Source organism: Carassius gibelio, chromosome A1 (genome assembly GCF_023724105.1).
Source record: "Carassius gibelio isolate Cgi1373 ecotype wild population from Czech Republic chromosome A1, carGib1.2-hapl.c, whole genome shotgun sequence".
In the NCBI taxonomy this organism is placed as follows: Eukaryota; Metazoa; Chordata; class Actinopteri; order Cypriniformes; family Cyprinidae; genus Carassius; species Carassius gibelio.
The window spans coordinates 17,520,546-17,536,720 of NC_068371.1; the positions used below are offsets into that span (position 1 = coordinate 17,520,546).

The 16,175-nt window shown below is 38.4% G+C and overlaps 4 protein-coding genes across 7 annotated transcripts; 2 read left to right on the plus strand and 2 right to left on the minus strand.

Annotated features, from left to right (window-relative positions):
• Window positions 1–457: 457 nt before the first annotated feature.
• Window positions 458–6,582, plus strand: blzf1 (basic leucine zipper nuclear factor 1). 2 transcript variants are annotated; one of them, XM_052584097.1, is made up of 7 exons: window positions 458–659; window positions 1,829–1,908; window positions 2,010–2,434; window positions 2,939–3,138; window positions 3,873–4,001; window positions 4,918–5,155; window positions 5,566–6,582. In XM_052584097.1, the coding sequence occupies exons 2-7, from the start codon at window positions 1,884–1,886 to the stop codon at window positions 5,749–5,751; spliced, it is 1,203 nt and encodes a 400-aa protein (XP_052440057.1). In that variant the 5' UTR covers window positions 458–659; window positions 1,829–1,883; the 3' UTR covers window positions 5,752–6,582. The 2 variants fall into 2 exon arrangements, with proteins under 2 accessions (XP_052440057.1, XP_052440840.1); XM_052584880.1 differs by lacking the exon at window positions 458–659 and adding an exon at window positions 662–948.
• A 499-nt stretch (window positions 6,583–7,081) lies between these two features.
• On the minus strand, window positions 7,082–9,356 carry trmt10c (tRNA methyltransferase 10C, mitochondrial RNase P subunit). Of its 2 annotated transcripts, XM_052583179.1 has the most exons (3): window positions 9,201–9,285; window positions 8,734–8,845; window positions 7,082–8,411 (listed from the first exon to the last, which is right to left on the minus strand). In XM_052583179.1, exon 3 carries the CDS (start codon window positions 8,364–8,366, stop codon window positions 7,149–7,151), a length of 1,218 nt encoding a protein of 405 aa, XP_052439139.1. In that variant the 5' UTR covers window positions 8,367–8,411; window positions 8,734–8,845; window positions 9,201–9,285; the 3' UTR covers window positions 7,082–7,148. The 2 variants fall into 2 exon arrangements, with proteins under 2 accessions (XP_052439139.1, XP_052438479.1); XM_052582519.1 differs by lacking the exon at window positions 8,734–8,845 and having other exon boundaries at window positions 9,201–9,356.
• Window positions 9,357–9,461: 105 nt separating this feature from the next.
• txnl4b (thioredoxin-like 4B) lies at window positions 9,462–12,969 on the plus strand. Its single transcript, XM_052587316.1, has 3 exons — window positions 9,462–9,736; window positions 12,002–12,153; window positions 12,619–12,969. Exons 1-3 carry the CDS (start codon window positions 9,605–9,607, stop codon window positions 12,782–12,784), a joined length of 450 nt encoding a protein of 149 aa, XP_052443276.1. The 5' UTR covers window positions 9,462–9,604; the 3' UTR covers window positions 12,785–12,969.
• An 854-nt stretch (window positions 12,970–13,823) lies between these two features.
• si:ch73-41e3.7 (uncharacterized protein LOC572312 homolog) lies at window positions 13,824–15,570 on the minus strand. 2 transcript variants are annotated; one of them, XM_052585518.1, is made up of 2 exons: window positions 15,447–15,570; window positions 13,824–14,809 (listed from the first exon to the last, which is right to left on the minus strand). In XM_052585518.1, exon 2 carries the CDS (start codon window positions 14,797–14,799, stop codon window positions 13,882–13,884), a length of 918 nt encoding a protein of 305 aa, XP_052441478.1. In that variant the 5' UTR covers window positions 14,800–14,809; window positions 15,447–15,570; the 3' UTR covers window positions 13,824–13,881. The 2 variants fall into 2 exon arrangements, with proteins under 2 accessions (XP_052441478.1, XP_052441486.1); XM_052585526.1 differs by having other exon boundaries at window positions 15,443–15,463.
• Between the last annotated feature and the right edge of the window lie 605 nt (window positions 15,571–16,175).

Consider the following 16,175-nt stretch of genomic DNA (forward strand, 5'->3'; position numbering starts at 1 on the left):
ATTGGCGGTTTTGAATTCGATTATGCGGGTAAAAAATTGGTTTGGGTTGGTGGAAAAAAAATGGGCTGATTTGGGGTCAGTTTGGCGGTTTTCAAACATCTAGGCTAACGCTAATTGGTTGACAAACAAACTCCAAGCCTCTGTACTGCAACCAGTTATCATGATTCATGACGTTATTTAATACACACAGCCATAGTAGATTCGGGCTGATGCGCTGAGGGGTTTAACGCGACAAGGGATCAGATTTACAGCTGTATATTCAGGAGAGCACTATGAAAGAGTGACCTGAAGGCTCTAATATCATTGTAACTCTAAAATCAGAGCACAGTTGAATAATTTCAACAGAATCGAAACTGAATATGAGACTGTGCCAAGTAACGTTACTGTGTAATATTCTACAAAATGTAACGTTACTTCACTAGACTTTCTCTAGTTCTGGTTCTGACTGTCCTATTGTTTGCATGAACGAGTGTGAAAATACCTGCGAATTACATTGCTTATTACGATCACTTATCTAAGGAACATTTTGAATTTAAATCGACTTATTCTGACTGTTTACATTGACAATATGGAAATCGCCCTTGCAATCTGGCAACACTGTCCGCCGCTACCAGCTGCTTCCGGTTTCAACATGGAGCCTGTGAGCTCGACGCTCTGAGGTACGTGGCAAAATTCATTATAAAAAAAGTATTATTTATCCTTTAGTAAGTTCATTACCATTGTCATTATTTTGTGAGATTTAGAATTTTACATGATATCGTAGGTTTTATTTTCTAGAAGCAAGTGTTTGCTTTGTTACTCAAACCAGCCACAAACAGATAAACAAAGACCGATAAACAAAGACAGATAAACAGCGCAAAGGTCGAACCTCTGTTTATCAGCACGTGCTTATGTTTTGAGAAACAGTCTGTATATATTTCTGTGCATAGACGTCTTTTCATTCCGCGGGTAAGTTAACTAGTCGTGTTGATTAACGTAAACATCTTTACATCATGGCCTTGATAGATCGACGTCGCTCATGTTATATAATACACTTGAGCTCATCAGGTTTGATCCAGTCAGGACAAAAAACTAGCTTAACTTAAATAATGCTGATTAAACGAAGCGTATTTGTTTTTACTAATCTGTAGATTTGTTACAGTCACATTTTTATTCAAACTCCTCAGAAGTTGTCTTAACACTAGTAAGCTAATAATAATAAAATAGTCAGCATGTTAATGCTGTTGCATCTTGGAATTTCATTAAAAATGTATACAATTTTAGCATGTTTATTAAAATAATTAAAATAAAAAATTATGCTCTGGAGTCATCTAGACTGTTGCATCAAAAGATTTTAATAAGATACATTTTTGTATAGCAATTAACATAAAATATCAAATGTTTATAAAAATATTTTTCTGGACAAGAGTATCTAGAATTTTGCCTTATTGAATTGTAATATAATTGTTATATAATCCAAATATAAATTGTGTGTACAATTAGCATAAACATAGAACATATAATTTCTATAAATAAATTGTACAGGAGTTATATAGACTGTTGCATCATAAACTTTTAATTAAAAAAAAATCTGAAACGGTGTATACATTTGCATAAAATGTAACACACGCACACACACATATATATATATATATATATATATATATATATATATATATATATATATATTTTTTTTTTTTTAATGTTATTTTTCTATGCATGAGTCATCTAGACAGTTGCAGCATTTTCCTCTGTTGCATTATAATTTTTATATATATATATAAAAAAAATAATTATAGGACTTGCATGAAATATAACATTTGTTGATTAAAATGTGACTATGACACAGTGTGCGGTAACTGTGTGATCTTGACTGGAGATAATAAGGGCCCCTGACTGCAGTCATGTCTGCTGAAGTGATCATCAAAGGTGAGTTCATCCGTCTGCCATCTGCTGATATACAGTTCAGTGACTTCAGTCTGAACATCACATCAGATTACAGTAAATCTCTGTGACGACTCCTGTCTCAGATGTGTCTGTGGTGGCGGTCCGTGGCCCTGGTGATGGCATGGAGACGGACAAGCCTCCAGGGGCCCCCGAACTGTCCGCAGAGCCTCCGCTCCTGAAGATGGGTACACCGAAGCACAGTCCAAGAGCGGTGCCAGCAGCGGTGCAGTCACCAGGAGTCTTGCACCTGGGGAAGGTGAGCAGAGACGCGTGTATCGAGGTGGATGCAGTGAGGATCGTGGTTCCCCGGGCCGCTATCAGCCGGAGCGCTCATGTGGGGCTTCTGGCTGAGGACAGAGGATCCCCTCAGCATGGGGATGAGCGTCCACCATCACCCTCCTCAGAGCCGCTGGACTACAGGAGCGCACTGGAAAAACTGCAGAACTCAGAGCGCCGTCTGCTGCAGGACAAAGAGGGGCTGTCCAACCAGCTCAGGGTCCAGACGGAGGTCAGACACTCGCTTACACTGTGTGATAATCAATACAGAATGGCTTTAGGTTTGTCACATACAGTTCTTCCTGTGTGTACACAGTGGATGCATTAGTTTGCTTTCGTGTGAAGGAGATCCTGTTTCTTGTGTTGGTTGGGATTGGTTTGAATGTTTCTGAAAGAAGGATCTTCTGCTTATGAAGGCTGCAACAAATATGTAGTCAAAACAGTAATATTGTAAAATCTAATTGCAGTAAAAAAAAAAAATTCTAATATATTGTTAAATGTAATTTATTCCAGTTATCATCAGTCGTGCTGCTTCATATTTTTGTGGAAACCATGCTATATTAGACTTTTTCGGACTCTCTGATGAATAGAAAGTCCTAAAGACCAGCACTTTATTTAAAATGGAAATCTTTTGTAATATTATAAATGTCTTTGATTTATTTAATCATTGTGCATTTTGTAATGAAAAAGCATATGTTGGTCTGGTCTGGTTTAATCTGGATTGACGTGTTCTCAGGTGAACCGTGAGCTGAAGAAGCTCCTGGTGGCATCTGTAGGAGATGATCTGCAGTATCACTTTGAGCGTCTCGCACGAGAGAACAACCACTTGATCCTGGAGAACGAGGCGTTGGGACGGAGCCTGTCACACACGGCCGAGCAGCTGGAGCGCAGGAGCATTCAGTGTGACGTCTGGAGGAGCAAGTTCCTCGCCAGCCGGTGAGACCTAAATCAGAAACATGGGATACGTTACAAAACATTCTGCTTAAAGCTGCGGTAGGTAACTTTTGACGCTCTAGCAGTTAATAAACAAAACTGCTTGCGTCTTGCGGAAGAACATCGTAGCCGGAGCTACTTCTCTCTGTTTATGTCTATGAAGAATCACAAAGGTACTGGGTTACTCCGCCGCGGTACCCCCGAAGCAATCTAAAATAGTCCGAATATAAACACTTATTATAGGTGTACCCTAGTGATTCAGGACAAACCAAAAACACGGTTTGGAAAATGGATTCATGGTGTACTCGCTTATTATATACATTTTTCTACATTTTGAACACAAACAAAGTTACGGACCGCAGCTCTGATTGGTTGTTTTCTTATCGGGAGCGATGGATTTCTGCAAATGGCAATAGGAGCACTGGGAGGAGCCAGAGGGGCTTGATTTTTTCACAGATTATCTGTCTCATATTCTACTGTCAGGACATAATGACAGGTTTAATAAATATTTAAAAATATATTTTTACAAAAGTTACCTACAGCAGCTTTAAATTTTATAATAATTACTTGTACAATGTTGTTTTTAACATGACTGTTTTTATCATATTTTCCTGTTTTTATATGCATACATAATTAGCTCCCAGCTAAAGAATTATGAAGAACACATACGGGAAGAAAATATACTCGAGTTAGTATTTCATGTGAAGAGGGTGATGCATGCGTGTTTGTTCCTGTAGTGTGATGGCAGATGAACTGACCAATGCCAGAGCAGCTCTGCAGCGGCAGACCAGAGACGCTCAGTGTGCCATTCAGGATCTGCTGCGAGAACGAGACGAGTTCTCCCGGGACATGATGCACACACACAGGTGACCGCATTTCCCTCAGCCCACCTCCAAAAACCATTCAAAACATCTCCTGACTCAGATCAAGTATGAAAATGTTGTTACTTTAGTTATTTGCCAGGCAGTATTTCTAACAAAGTACTAAGTAAAGTAAAACTGAATAAAGTAATAAAAACATTAGACATAAAAAAAACTAACAAGAATGACAAAAACTAAAAAATAATTAAAAATATAAAAAATTCTAAGAGTTTACTAAAGTAAGACACCACAGGTGAATAGGGTGACTTCAACACGACTGCAAGCTTTTTTTGTATTAAACATTTCCTGAAATGTTGTTTAAATATGCAAATGACGCATTATTTAATTAAATATGCAGTAATAAGCATGCATTTCCCGCACATAATTCTGAAACCTGGATGAAGCCAGGTTCATAATTCTGGTTTAATCTGTCGACATATTAGGGTTAAAGGTTCTTCCAGAGGGAATTTTGGATTGTATTTTTATCACAGAAAATACTGTCAACAGGCAGAAAACAAATACATTTTCACCATGATTTTAAGTGTAAAGTGTTGTATAAATCAGTGTAAATGATATATGAACAAACCCCTCAGTAAAAGCCTTCAGAATATAGAGAGTAATAAAACTGAAAAGTTTGGTATATGTAAGAAGAAAAACTCTTTAAAGATATGGATTGGAATTGAAATTACAGGTGCAAAATAGACCAAAAAACAGCAGTGCATGAAAAACACTGGTTTTGTCTGTAGTGTCTTGCCTTGATCATACTTAAATAGCTACTTTGTTTAAATCAATGTAAAAATCTTACTAGTGATGAATCTGAGGGTTTCTTTCAGCTGACAAAGTAATGCAAATGCAACTTCACATGTTCATTCCCCTAAGATTTGTGTGGCTGGAGTTGTAATGTTGTGCATGTGATGTGCAGGTCTCTGGAGCAGCTGCTGGTGTCTCTGCAGTGGGGTCGGCAGCAGACGTATTATCCCAGCGCTCAGCCACTCAGCACAGGAGAACTGGCCGCAGCCAATCACAAGCTGGCAGATGCCATCAACTCTCACCTGCTGGGAAACATGGGCGGCAGCAGCAGCAACAGCAGCAGCGCCGTGAAGAATAACAACCTGAGATCAGAGCTCTGCAACACACCGGCCGAGAAGATGGCTGAGAAGGTGCATTCTTTCTCTCAGGTTCTTCCTAAGATGATGAATTCATTAGAAATTAACGAATTATAAACAAGAAATGAATTAGATAAAAAAAAGAAATGAATCATTAGAAATTGATTAATAAGAAACTGATGTAATATTAAATCAATAATTAGAAATTAGAATAATAATTAGAAATCACTAATTTGATTAATGAGAAATTAAGAAATTAGATTATTGTACTAAAACAGTCAATAATTGTATAATTAGAAATTAAATAAATGATTAGATTAATAATAATAATAAGACATGTAATTAGTTTAAGAAAATACAGTAATAAGAAATCAATAATTAGGTATTAAAGTATTAGATAAATGATTTTAATGATTACAGAAGCTTGTTTTGGCCATTGAAAGCCTTTTTTGGTTCATCTTCAGGTGCTGCGGAGTTTAGACCCCATATCCTGCACTGAGACGGAGCCCGACCCGTCCATGTCTGAATCTGTTCATTCCCCGTTCCTGGCCAGTAAGAAGAGCATCGGCCGCTTCCACCCATACACACGCTACGAGAACATCACCTTCAACTGCTGCGAGCGCTGTAACGGAGAGCTGATCGTGCTCTAGAACATCGCCTCAACCTTCAGGCAGTATTATGACGCTTTCCTTCATGCCTGTTCTCATGAAAAAACCAAAGACAAATCCCACAGACTCCGCAGCAGACGCAGTGCTGAAGCTTTGATCCTCACAGATGATCTCCGGATGTGATTCCTGTGTTTAAATGTGGAGGATGGTGCCGCACACGTGTTTGAGGTTTCTTAGATTGGACAGATTGATTTAATGGAGGATATCTATCATCGGTTATTCACCCTCCTCCTGTTTCACACCTGCATGAAATTAGAAATGATTCAAACAATTAGAAATGATTCAAACAATAATTAAATTAATGAGAGATTAGAATAAGAAATTAATCACTGGTAATTCATTCATAGGAAATTCATTATTCGATTAATAATGAGAAATAAATACATTTGAAATGAATTCATAAGAAAATAATAATCCAGTTTAGAAGAAATTGGAATATAAGATATGAACAATTAGAAATGTTTTAAGATTCAGTAACGGTAAAGCCAAATGTCCAAAAAGGTCCAAAAAGTCAAAAAGCAGCTTGAAAGTATCACATGTATTCCACATCTGAAATGAAGCACGTGTATGAAACAGCATGAGGATGAGTAAACGATGAACTGCTGATGTAGATGTTTATGACAGTGAGAGCTATGAGCTTTATTTATATGATGCAGTGAAAGATGCTGCTGCTGAATGATGTCTGTATTTACACTGTATTTTCATCAATATTCTCCAAGCAGACATTTAAGTGTTTTCCTGGACTGTTTTTAAACCATTTCGAGAATATTATCTCTTTCTTAAATTACAAAAAATAAACAGTTTGGAGTGAAACCTTTTTCTTTTCTTGTTTTCCTCCATCGTACTAGTAAAACATTTATTTTGAATGCACTGATTTTTAAATGAAACCAGAAGAAAGATTATTTTCACTTTCCTTACCAGTTTGAAATCGTTAAACTTCATAGCCAGAGCTGAAACATCATAAAATATCATTAATTTCATGAAACCCTAACCAGAACATTTCCAGCTCTATCTGTGGCCCAAAATGAAAGAAAATGGAAGTAAGTTACTTAAAGAAAATAAATCCTGTTTTTTTTTTTCTTCCACTGTGGCAATATTTTCAAGACACACTCTCTTGAGAACTATTTCTAAATCATGGTATATATGCTGTATTATAATCACTGTATTACTAGAATTAAATGCTGTTTTCTGCAAATGTGATAAACAATATGTTTAACTGTCAAAATGATGTAGAAATCCTAATGGTCATAAATCAGGCCTGAATGAGAATTTAGTGTGAATATGTAGGTTTTACAAGAAAATCCCATTTCAGTCGTCTAAAACATTTTTATTGAGGAGTATAATGAGTTACAGTAAGTATCAAAAAAAGACATTCTTAATCACAATCTTTTTTCAATTTTTGTTGTTTCTTGTTTTTGGTGTCTGTCTGTTTTGTTCTTCCTGTGGCTCTGAACTCGAGCAGGGATCTCTGATGAATCGTTCTGGATGAAGCGACTCTTTGTGGTTCTCGTGACTCCTCTGCTCTGCTGGTGGAAGCCACTGTGTTTCCTCTTGGGCACAAACTCCAGCGCCTTCTGCCAGCTTCCCGTGTCCTTCATCGTGTTCAGGATGCGGATCATCTGATCCAGGGTCAGATTCTTGGCTCCACAGTCCCAGTCCAGATACTCATCCAGCGGGAGTCGTGCCGTGGCCAGTTTGAGGCGTTTGGCGTTGGCCAGAGAAACGCCCGAGTGAATGGAGCGATCCACCATGGCACCAATGATGTACACCTTACTGTGATCAAACGTGTGCAGGACGTTGGGAGAATCGGCTGTCAGGTACACCAGGTCCTGCTGAGGAAACAGCTCCACATGTCTGTGCTCCGTGGCTGTGATCAGCAGCTGGTCCCATGTGTGCGCTCCGTAGCGTTTGAGGAGCTCACGGTGGTATGCGCTGTCCGGCTGCAGGCCGCAGAAGTGCAGGTGGAACGGGTCTGTGGCGCGGCGGTTCCAGCCTTCGCTCTCTATCAGCTGCGCAACGGTGTTCTCCATCTCTCTGCGGCTCATGTGCTGGTCGTAGCTCATGTCATACACCAGCGGCTGGCCGAAGCGCATGGCCTGCGCCACTCGCCAGCCGTGAAGGCAATCCATGGATCTGCTCCAGAACTTCAGCAGGAAGCTGTTCTTGGGTTCTTTTCGACTGAATACTTCGTCGGCTTCACTCTCAGATTTCTTCCTCTCCTGTTTCTCCTTCTTGGAGATCTTGTATGACTCCTTAATCGCAAGAAACTTCAGGAACTTCTTCTTGGCAGACTTTGTGGTCAGTTCAGCGAGAGCTTCCAGCTGCTCGTCTGTGATGTTCTTGGGAACGAACTTCCCCGCCTGATGCCACATCTCCACCAGCTCACGGCTGGCTTCCAGCGTTGACGGATTCAGGCTTTTGCTCTCCTCCTGCAGCGCTTGAGATCTCATCACGGACTTCCACACATCCAAATTAAGAGCGTTTTCTGAGGCGTCTTTCCTGACGGTCCAGCTGGAGCTGAAGGGCCTGACTGTGATGCGTGGCTTTCTGAAGCAGCTGCATCTCACGGCCAGTGAACACGAGCGCAGGAACATCATCACTGCACTTCAACACCTACAACATCACAATAATGTCTGGATCACCTACAAAACAACAAACATGAGGGACATGATTGAGTTACGATACTGGACTAGTTAGTCACACTCCTACTGCAGTTAATATTCCTCAGTGTGGGTTTAAAATGATATTTCTTAAATAGCTGTATGCTTAATTTTTCACAATTTACAAGTGGTATATAATGTTTTTATTATAGTTTTATACTTTCAAATGATTGTTTTAAATGGACAATTTATCTAAATGTTTATATGATCTATCAACACACACAACACACCAACTATTATATCTAGTAGTGATTTTCCACTGCATGTTACTGCATTGCACGGCAGCTTTTATAACCTGTAGTACCTCTGGTACTGTAATGTCAACAGCAGGTCCTCCAGTTCGCATCAGGTGAATTTGGAGGACAGGTCATTAACAGAATTTCACCATCATGTTCCTCAAACCACTCCTTGATGATCTGGAAGTGTGGCATGGCACATTATACTGTTGGTAATGGCCATCATTGGCAAGGAACACAGTTGCCATGAATGAGTGCACTTGGTCTGCAACGATGTTCAGATACCTAACAGAGGTTGTGGGGGACTAACTGCTTGCACATTTTGTATGTCTCTCTTATCTGACAAAATCAGTTCAGTTCACATAGCTCTGAACTGAATCGGGAGACATGCAAAATGTGCAAGCAGTAATATAAGTCCCAGGACTGGAACAGAGGACCAGTGGTCACAGAGATAGAACATAACTGTAATAACTAGCCCCAGTCTCCTCTACATCTGTCATCGCATTCACACACATTACAAGTAACATCAACATACCATGTCAGATGTATTTCTGTATCTTCACTCAGAAGTCACTGGACCCTCAAAAGGACACACGCTGCCTGCTGTCATGTGGATGTCGGTGTGCAACAATAAAAGCTGACCGTGAGGAAAGCTGCAGTCGTTTATTAAAGAGCTTGTCTTGTAACTTAATTGAATATTTTTAAAATGTGCTAATATTTGTTAATGTAATTTAAAATATTAGAATACGTACTATCACTAACAGGAATAACATATTTATGCTGAGTTGTGTACACAGTGTGGGAACTATTGATGGCGTTTGTAGTCAGCTCACACACAGCGGCGCGCCACACTCTGGTAAACATCCGGTGGAGTCCAAGCGTGCATTCCTGATATTGAGTTCATTTAGTCTAATTCTGGCTGAATTCGTTTAAATCACCATGAGTTTATTTCTTCCTAAACTGTCGTGTAAAAAAGACATTGATGACGCCATTAAATCGGTCGCTGAGAAGGTGTTAGTTCTGCGATTCGGCAGAGATGAAGATTCTGTGTGTCTACAGCTGGACGAGATTGTGAGTTATGATGATCCTCAGATTTACTAACAAATTAATTATTATTAATTGCTTTATGTTTTCTGTTGGGTCTATATCACTTTTTATATTTTCATATATGCGTATTTGGCAGCCATGTGGTTAAGTTGCATTCTCTCACACAAATATGTTTAGTGTATATATATCTCACTGTATAATTTTTTTATATTTGCATATGTGTGTAAGCGTTAATCTTAATTTGTAAAGTCCTCATGTATATAATACTCACACTATTTTCATATTTCATAGATGCAATGGGTATAGAAAAGAATCCCCTTAGAAATAATCACATTTTGTTGCTTTGCAGCCTGAAATGGACACAGTTTTAGTTTTTTTCCCCAGCTGTATTTACTCAGTTCAACTTATATAAAGATAAAGATAATATATTTAAATATCTATTATATATTAAATGTATACTTACATTTGTGCATTTATCAGACGCTCTTATCCAAAGCGACTTGCAGTGCATCAGGTTGTAATTTTTTTTTTTTTTTTATCATTATGTGTGTTCTCTGGGAATTGAACCCTACAGGTGCATCTCAGTAAATTATAATGTTGTGTCAGTAATTCAACTCAAATTGTGAAACTTGTGTATTAAATAAATTCAGTGCACACAGACTGAAGTAGTTTAATTATTTAGTTCTTTTAATTGTGAAGATTTTGGCTCACATTTAACAAAAACTCAATAATTGATCTCAACAAATTAGAACATGGTGACATGCCAATCAGCTAATCAACTCAAAACACCGGCAAAGGTTTCCTGATCCTTCTTAATGGTCTCTCAGTTTGGTTCACTATAGGCTGCACAATCATGGAGAAGACTGCTGATCTGACAGTTGTCCAGAAGACATTCACTGACACCCTTCACAAAGAGGGTAAGCCACAAACATTCATTACCAAAGAAGATGGCTGTTCACAGAGTGCTGTATCCAAGCATGCTAACAGAAAGTTGAGGGGAAGAAAAAGATGCACAACCAACCGAGAGAACCACAATTTTATGAGGATTGTCAAGCAAAATCGATTTAAGAATTTTAGTGACCTTCTCAAGGAATGGACTGAGGCTGGGATCAAGGCATCAAGAGTCACCACACACAGAAAGTGTCAAGAAATTTGCTGAACCACGAACAACGTCAAAGGCGTCATACCTGGGCTAAGGAGAAGAAGAACTGGACTGTTGCCCAGTGGTCTAAAGTCCTCTTTTCAGACGAGAGCAAGTTTTGTATTTCATTTCGACACCAAGGTCCTAGGGTTTGGAGGAAGGGTGGAGAAGCTCATTGCCCAAGTTTCTTGAAGTCCAGTGTTAAGTTTCCACAGTCTGTGATGATTTGGGTTTCAATGTCATCTGCTGGTGTTGGTCCATTGTGTTTTTTGAAAACCAAAGTCACTGCACCCGTTTACCAAGACTTGGAGCACTTCATGCTTCCTGCTGACCAGCTTTTTGAGGATGCTGATTTCATTTTTCCAGCAGGATTTGCATTTGGTGTTGGTGTGCTTGACTGGCCAGCAAACTCACCAGATCTGAACCCCATTGAGAATCTATGGGGTATTGTAAAGAGGAAGATGAGAAACAGGAGACAAGAAGATGCAGAAGACCACTGTCAAAGAAACCTGGGCTTCCATACCACCTCAGCAGTGCCACAAACTGATCTCCTCCATGCCACGCCGAATTGAGGCAGTAATTAAAGTAAAAGGAGCATTTACATGTACATTGAATACATGTACAGTAAATAAACATACTTTCCAGAAGGCCAACAATTCACTAAAAATGTTTTTTTTTTTTATTGGTCTTATGAAGTATTATAATTTGTTGAGGTTTTTGTTTAATGTGAGCCAAAATTATTACAATTAAAAGAATCAAAGACTTAAATGACTTCAGTCTGTGTGCATTGAATTTAAGACACAAGTTTCACAATTTGAGTTGAATTACTGAAATAGATTAACTTTTCCACAACATTCTAATTTATTGAGATGCACCTATATAGTGAGTATATTTTTTTGTGAGTATATTTTTGTATATGTGGCTGTTTAATAGTAAACACAATTTAAGTCACAATTTGAATGTGCATATGTATATTTATGTATGTATATATAAAATATATATTGACTCCGTGGTAAATATAAACAAAGAAAATCAATCTGCATTGTTTATTCCTTTGATCTTTCATTCAAAACATACACAAAAGTCTTAAGCTTTCATTGAAATATGTTGAATATGGTGAAATGTGGTTGTATTTGTGTTATTGACAGCTGTCAAAGACGGATCATGATCTGAGTAACATGGCCAGCATTTATCTGGTGGATGTGGACACGGTGCCGGTTTACACCAGATACTTTGACATCAGCTTCATTCCCTCAACGGTGTTCTTCTTCAACGGACAGCACATGAAGGTTGACTACGGGTGAGTGTTGATACATATGGGCTCTATTTTTTCTTCCAAATGTTATCCATTTATATTAGATATGACATAACTGTCTGTGTTTATTTGTGTTTACAAGAGCCAGTTTTTTTCAGGTTTGCATTTGATTTTACTATTAATAATTTGATTTGTCAGAGTCAAAGTAAACAGGATATGTTTGTGCAAAAAGGTACAAACACAGGATATGTGGTTATGTGTGAAGTTAAAAAAAAACTTCTACTGAAACGGATGTTTCCAAAGTGTTTTAAAACAAGAAAGATTTAATTTAATTCATTAATTCATAAAACATTTAATTCATAAGACTGATTATTTATTTTATAACATTTCACATTTATCATGGTATTTCATATTCTGTCACATACATTCTAGCAGTCAGAATTTCCTCTTTAGCTGTTTCCTGAAGTTGTTCATATCACTCCACTCAGATTTTGGTTCATTTCCATTCAGATCTCCAGATCATACCAAGTTTGTGGGAAGTTTCAAAACCAAACAGGACTTCATGGATCTGATTGAAGTGATCTATCGAGGCGCCATGAGAGGAAAACTGATCGTCCAAAGCCCGATTGACCCAAGAAACATTCCCAAATATGATCTACTGTACCATGACATCTAACACTGAGTTTTACCCAACAAAATTAGAGTCAAGAATCACAAGAATCTGACAGAGTGACTAGTTAAAGTGAGCTTTGTCAGGATGTAGAGTTTCCTGTGGAAATGACAATATGATGTATTTATTCTGCCTTTGTGAAGTTTTTGTATGATGTTTTCAGAGTAAAGCATATTGGTTGTACACTTCTAGTTTAATGACACTGATGGTTATTTTAAACTATTTCAAACTGTTTTTTCACTTCTATTTTACTACTTTTTCATCATCAGATTTTGAGAAACGTAGCATTGCATCACTTGCTAACCAGTGGTTCCTCTGCAGTGAATGGGTCCCGTCATAATCAGAGTCCAAACAGCTGATAAAAACATCACAGTAATCGACAAATAAACCACACCACTCCAGTCTCTCAATTCATATATTTAAATCAAAAGCTGCATGTTTGGGAAAAAAACTAATCCATCAAGATGTTTCTTCTGGCTAAAATGCTATATTCCATAATTCTGCTCCCTTCAGTAAGAAAGTATATCCCCAATTGTCCTCTCATATCAAAAACCACCACCCTTTTTGTTTAAAACTGTTTTGCCTGGTAAACGGTGCTTGATCGCTGCAAATTTCTCTTCTGATTCAGACCAGATGACTTTCACTGGAGAAAGTGTTATTATGGATTATACTAGTATTTTAGTTAAAAATGTCTTATTGATGTATTAGTTTCATACAAACACGCAGCTTTTGGCTTCACAAGACGGTAATAAATGCACTGGAGTCATTTGGATTTCTTGTGGATTATTGTGATGTTTTTATCAGCTGTTTGGACTCTTATTCTGACGGCACCCATTCACTGCAGAAGATCTATTGGTGAGCAAATGATGAAATGCTAAATTTCTCCAGATATGATGAAGAAACAAACTCTACATTTTGGATGGCCTGAGAGTGAGCTCATTTTCAGCAAACATTCATTTTTACATTACACAGTAGTGTTACTTAAGTTTTTTATTTTTATTATTATTATTTTTTTTTTTTACAATAATCAGACAGAAATTCTAACTTTGATGCATAGTCTTTTATTTATTTCAGAGATCCTTCAGGTCAGTCCATTTGCGTGATCATATTGAGTTGTTGTTTTGGTCCTTTGCACGGCTCTTGCTCCTGGTGATGATTTCAAATGGAGTTGGTGTGGCTTTAGGTTGGATGGTCTTACTGAAGAAGCGAAAAACAGACTCCATGCAGATGATGGGCGCAGAGTCGTGACACTGAGTACCTGCAGAAATCTGCGGGCAGCCGGCCTTCAGAGACCCGACGGAGCGATTCAGGGGTTTGGTGCTGAGAATCCAAGTTCTGGAGTGGGATTTTAGCCAGTCGCGTCCAGCCTTTCCCAGCGGCTGATGCCACAGGTTGTGAGACGAATCCAAGAAAGCCACAGCCGTCACACGACGCTGAACCTCTTCAAGCTGACAGCAAAGGAGATCCACAAAAGCCAAGCCTCCATAGCCATGAGCGACCACAAATATGTGCTCAGCGGAGCTCCGGGAAACTAAGCGTTCCCAGACCAGATGGACGTGATGCTCTAGAGTTTTCCCACCCTCGTTAGGGTTCATGATGATAACGGCACATGACTCCAGCGCAGCCCAGCGAAGATACGGGATCTGACTGCCTCGCTCCAGTCCCTCGTGAGCTGAAAGCTTCCAGCTCCACACGCCGCTCCGCACTGTTCCCCAGTCCTGAATCAGAACCAGAAGACTCCCAGGATGATACAGCGCCCCAGGACTCATGAATACAAAACCGTCCTCCTCGAGATGCACCCTTATAAGGTGAAAGTTCCTCTCTAAGAGATCATACACGTGCTGAGTGATGTAGTGACAGAGGTTGTGATGTTCCCGTTCGGTTCCACGGACGTCATCAAGTCTGAAGGTGAACTTGTAGGGTTCACAGGTCACTTTGTGCCGCAGGTGACCGTTCTCTGAAAATGAGTATGGAAAATCCAAATGTATTGGATTACGGCTCGTGTCGGAGCACTCCAACATCGTGTGGGACCTGAAAAAAAAACCCTGTAAAATTCTGGAATCAGGATTTGCTCACCAAGGATGCATTTATTTAATCAAAAATGCATTAAAAACAGGAATTTTGTGAAATATTAATAACATTTAAAATAGTTGTATATGTAATGTATAGTCAAATGTAATTTATTCCTGTGATGAAAACAGAATTTTCAGCATCATTACTCCAGTCTTCAGTGTCACATGATCCTTCAGAAATCAGTCTAATATGCTAATTTGCTGCTCAGGAAACATTTATGATTATTATCTTACCCTAAACTTTTGAATGGTAGTACATCACAGTTTCCACAAAAGTATGATTCAAATTGCAGACAAAAATCTGAAATGTTTCTTGAGCAACACGTTTCTTCAGCTTTGATCACTGGAATAAATTACATTTTACAATATATTCACATAGCAAACAGATTTTAAATTGTAATAATATCTCGATGTTTTTGCTGTCTTTTTTAATCAAATAAATGCAGCCTTGGTGAGCAGAAGATATTTCTCTCAAGGCATTAAAAATCCTAATTAATCCAATCTTGTTTGAAAATATGCATTAATAGCCAAATTCTGGACAAAGCATTTTTCATAAATTTATCAACACAATGGATGCTATAAAGAATATCACCTACTAACACTGTAGTCTGAGGATTTGCTAAAGTTAATCCTTTTGTTGTTCGACTGACTGCTGAGACATGTGCTATCAGTGATCATGTGACAGGTGTTTCTGATTGACATGGGGGTGTGGCTTCAGATGTTTAGTGATTAGGCTTGTTTGAGATGCGGCTTGCCTCGCCTGAAATGTATGCAAGAGTAGGCGGCTTCAGTGAGAGGAGGAGTGAATAAAGCGCACGCAAGCAAGCCGGACACATCTCTTCTCGTGGTGGATCTGACACCTGTGAGATCAAAGATGGCTATCGCGGGATTCACACTCGTGCACAGGGTCACAGCCGGGTTGCCTAATAAGCTGGATGTAATTCAAGTTCTGTTGCTTTTATATGAAAATAAATAAAAATAAACAAGAAAGTCATTTAATTACATACCAAAGACGTGTTTATCAATATTTAGTTCTTTAATACAGACGTGTTTTTATTTATTTATTTATAAAAAATTAAATTGCATAACCCAAAGAGATTGCACTGTTAGTATGGCAAGCCGAATTAACTTTTATTCATTCGCATAACATAATTAAATTAACATTCATAACAAATTAATTACTGATATCAACAAAGGCAGTTGATATCTGAAATTGTCCTTGCAACTAGTGAAAATAGAATTACTGATATCTAAATAACATTTTAACTAGTAAATGTACATGTAAGAATAGCTATGGTAAAGAGATCATCAATATTAATTGGATT